Source organism: Rhopilema esculentum, chromosome 12, assembly GCF_057945365.1.
Source record: "Rhopilema esculentum isolate cy_ngs chromosome 12, ASM5794536v1, whole genome shotgun sequence".
Lineage (NCBI taxonomy): Eukaryota > Metazoa > Cnidaria > Scyphozoa > Rhizostomeae > Rhizostomatidae > Rhopilema > Rhopilema esculentum.
Genome location: NC_142826.1, coordinates 1308121 through 1312473, shown reverse-complemented (window position 1 = coordinate 1312473; position 4353 = coordinate 1308121). Strand labels below are relative to the sequence as shown.

Here is a 4353-nt window from a genome sequence, read left to right as displayed (position 1 = left end):
AGAAGGGAACTCCCAGGATACCCTCAAAATTCAAATATTCAATTTTTTTTAATAATTACAGTGACCATATTAAATGTGCAAAAATTATGTACCTGGAGATTTGTACCTGATGTATGAAACAAAATGATGGTTATGTGGGTTGTTCAAAAGGCTTAAATGTAATTCTTTCTTGGAGTTTTTTAATAAGGGTTGGGAGGTGGTCTTTGAATGATGTCTTTCTGAATAAAATTTGACACAGCGATTCACGAAAATCCTGATCACATGATAAAGGCTGACTTAAGATAAAACTGTTCACGGGTTTTATGTAATTAGTTTTTAGATGGCTTCTTCTTTCAGTTACTTTCTTCTCTCATCTTACTATGAGATTTACATACATCTGTAAGCTCGCAAATTGAAGTTTCATTCGCGGGGTCATCGAACATATATCTATTCAGACTTTTCTTTATCATCAGATCATCTATGATCAGAGACGTAATTTTGACATCTCTTTTCACAAGTGTTCGTCTTCATTTTCAATCCTTACCTGAAGCGATTTTGCAAAACTATGCCAGCTGGAAATATTCGTTAGCTTTATGGCCTCAAATCGGCAAACAGTGGAAAGCTCATTGGTTCTGAGACTCGGGTTCATTTGCAAAACGGATGAAATTAGGCCAGGGATGCTGGAAGGATGACAGTTCAAAGGTGGCAGACTTTGTAGCGATGCACATGAAGGTGGTAGGTGAGAGAAGCAAGGCGAGAAGAATGGTGGTTTGGGGGTACACCTTCGGGAAGTTTTGCTACCATGCCCTACAGTTGGGCTTGATGTAACATCATATTACCTCAAATTATAAACTATTGAAAATTGGATAGCACTTTTTCAGCTTTGACTCTTTTTCTTTTTAAAGTACTTTCCACGTAGAATGTCTTAGAAGTAAAAGGGCGAGGGGAAGATAATGATGTTAATCATCCAGAGTAAATTTTGTTATTTAGGCCAAGGGTGAAGTTTAGTTTCCCTCATGAAGGTTTCGACCCTAATGTTTATACGACCTTGAACCAGGCCCTATTCAAGTAGACGACTGAGCCTTGATGTGAGAAATTTTTCGTCAAGTAAAAGTTTCCTGGTATCTAAAGCTCTGATCGACATGTTTTCAATGTAGGGAACGTATGTGAACGGTGGGCATAAAGCATTCTCTACTCGTTGGACCCTATGTTTCTATGATACTACGACCAAAGAGGCACTTTCTGTCTCATCTTCTGTCCCCTCTGGTCAAGGGCACGGGGGGGGGGGGGGGGCTGTCCCTTGCATTGTTATGAATAAAAAACAGAAAAAGGTTCAAAACTTTTTTGTTCAAATCTCACCGAGACGAGGCTCCTGCCCGCAATGCATCCTGGTAGCTGAATCTTGAAACGATAGCGGAAAGGCGACGAATCATGGCGTCCTTAGCTTCTGTTTGTTGATGATAAATGGATTTGTTTTTCAGGTAATCGAGAGTATAAATTTAGCAAAACAGATTTTGTTTGGAAACAAGACTCTTTCGTTCTTATATTTTTGGGCTAGAATGCCATTCAGAACTTGGTAGAAATCAAAATACGGAGTTAAACTCTGGTTGACTGCAAGCAAAGTCTTGTTGTGTTTCCCGCATTCGGCACCGCTTTCAAAGTTGTTGCAGATTATCTGAGTTGCAAGAATTCTCACACTGAAAGTTAACACTTGGCATTGAAAGGTGAAGGTAACTGCTGGGAGGTTACTTTTTGCTGGAAATCTTTATTATTAGCTGTGTTTTACCGTTTTCTCAAAGGAAGGTTTACCAAAGATGGACTTGCGGAAAACGAAAGATGAGGAAAAGCTACGCGTTTGCCGAAAGTATTTCTACGGCGGATTTGCATTGCTTCCATTTTTATGGCTCGTCAACACAGTATGGTTCATGAAAGATGCATTTTTCAGAGAAGAATTTGAATTACAGAAAGATCTTAGAAAATATGTTATCGGTTCGGGTATTGGAACTGTTGTATGGACGATTGCGATTGCTACATGGGTAGCCATGTACCAGATGAATAGAGCTGGGTGGGGCGAAATAGGCGATAAGATTTCCTTCCTTATACCCCTAGGAAAGCCATAGCAAGTTCAGGGTGACAGTAGGCTAGATTTATTAGGGTTGCAATAAGTCAAGGGGGAGTTCATTTTGATATGATTTGTCCATGCCTAAGGTCTCTTTGCATTTGACTTCTAAAATTCCCTTGTGAACAGTTATTAGAGGCTCTTGCCTTAAATTCAGTTTTGTTACCAGATTTAAGAAAGGTATCAAACTAATTTCCCCCTCGATCTCAAACTTTTGCCTCTTTTATATATACTCATTAAGTTTGTTCTGATACAAAATGGATAGTTGCTGGTCTTTGGTAAATTCATTTAAGTTATTGACAAGTTGATGAAATAAAATTAACTCAATAGAACTATAGTTTAATTTTCTTCAATTATATAATTCAAGGCTTTAGCAAAAATTTTGTAAGGCAGTGATTTTGATGTTTAGTGTTCTGTAAATATTAATGTATATGCATTTTGGTATATTTCTGCTTTCCTGTTACACCAGGGTGCATTACATGTACTTAGGCCCAAAGATCTTTGGTGTACAACCAAGTTTTTTTTGGCATATGGCGTGCAAACCAATTAAAACCTTTTGGTATACCTGAAATGACATGCTAAACATGAAGCAGTGAACATAGTTAACATAAAATGATAAAATAATACAAAGGGACATAAACCACAGTTTTCTCTATTAATCACTTTTTTTTCTGATGCAACAATGTTTACAGTTTTACTAACTGCTCATTTTTTCCGCATACCTAAACAAATGCCCCAGTGGACCTTTGGCACACAGTTGACATGAAATGCACCCTAGCTGTTACATTAAATAACAGGAGATTTATGTGACTATTGATTAAAATTGTATTCTAATAATTATTAAAAAAATTGCCTACTTTGCATTCTTCATTTGAATTCGCTAATTCCTTATAACAAAGAAGTTGACTTTGGGTACTTTTTTGCTTGATGCGAAATGAATTTTTCAGCAATTATTGTTTTTTAAGATTTTCTTAATTTTAGTGTTTTTCTTACTATTTGGAGTCCTAACAAACTTTAAATGCTGGTTGTGAGGAATTGGTGAGCCTTTTCTGAAGAATTTTTATTGTTTATGTCTAAAGTTTTATGTCAACCAGGGTAAGGTTTTAGCTATTGGTAGAAAATCTCAAAATCCTCAATTGTCAACTCAACTGTTTTTTTATTTTTAACTTTCAGTACTCTGCTTCCTTTGTTGTTTGGAGTCTCATTTCTTATAAAATAAGGAAAAGAGAAGTTATAGTTGTCTTTTTCAAGTTTTTGCATATACATATTTCAAGATAATCAACATATTGTCAACAGCACTTTTGTTATCGCTCAAAGTAATATGCTTTTGATAGTGTCTTGCTTGACTCTAAAAGGAGACTGAAATCTCTTTTTTGGCCAAAATTTGCTTAAAAAGTATATTGTTGGAGGGCCCATAGGAACAATTCTTATCTGGTCTTTAATTGTGTTTAAAATAGCTAAGAAAAATGTTATTTCTACAGTATCTAGATACTGTTTATTCTACAGTATATAGGTAAGAAAAATGTTAAGACTTTAGACTTAGTTGCGCCTGATTACAGGTCTCAATCATACTATAATTTGTAATAGCTTGCCAAAAATATTAGGATATGCATAAGAAAATTCTGCAACATGCAAGTTAGTTACTGATTAAATTAAAAAGTACTTATGATCACGTGAAAAAATAAACCAGAGAAGCATTCATAAACAGATTGGTTAGAGTGAGTTGCATGTTTCTTGTTGTTGTCATGCCCTTCTCCACACCAGTGAGTGTTGCTCTAAAACTTGGGTTTAACTGGAATCTCTTATTTTCTGAATGTTGATGTAATCTTAGAAATAATATTAAGGGCTTTGTGGACATGAAGATTCAGTGTTTCTTAGCAGGGGTGCCACCCCAAAAAGTTGGGTGGGGAGGGGGGATGGACTGTATACAACTTTTAGAAGCCACACCAATAACCACAACCATGATCGCACCTGATATACTTGTATTTGTGTTAAAGATTCTCTGCTGTGTATATGAAGTCATTCATGCTTTTCACTGATTCTTTAAGACTAATAAAAATTATTAATAAAATAAAAATTTATTGCTCATTCATGGGAAATCAAAAGCATAATAAAAGGTTAGCTTCCATTGCCAACTAAGTAAGGAACTTGAGTGAAACATATACAACTAGCTTGTGAAGAGGGGCTCTGTCCTTAAAAATGCCTCTGAAATTTTTTGTGCTTTGTGCAAACCAACCTAGCAATAAAATTAATGG

General features: G+C 35.8%; 1 protein-coding gene across 1 annotated transcript; it reads left to right on the top strand.

Moving 5' to 3' along the window:
- Positions 1-1361: 1361 nt before the first annotated feature.
- LOC148958685 (gamma-secretase subunit PEN-2-like) lies at positions 1362-3759 on the top strand. The gene has a single exon (XM_089111788.1). It carries the CDS (start codon positions 1794-1796, stop codon positions 2097-2099), a length of 306 nt encoding a protein of 101 aa, XP_088967914.1. The 5' UTR covers positions 1362-1793; the 3' UTR covers positions 2100-3759.
- The last annotated feature ends 594 nt before the right edge of the window (positions 3760-4353 follow it).

Coding starts and splice junctions, on each gene's coding strand:
- LOC148958685 (XM_089111788.1), top strand. CDS start 1,794: ATGGACTTGCGGAAAACGAAAGATGAGGAAAAGCTACGCGTTTGCCGA.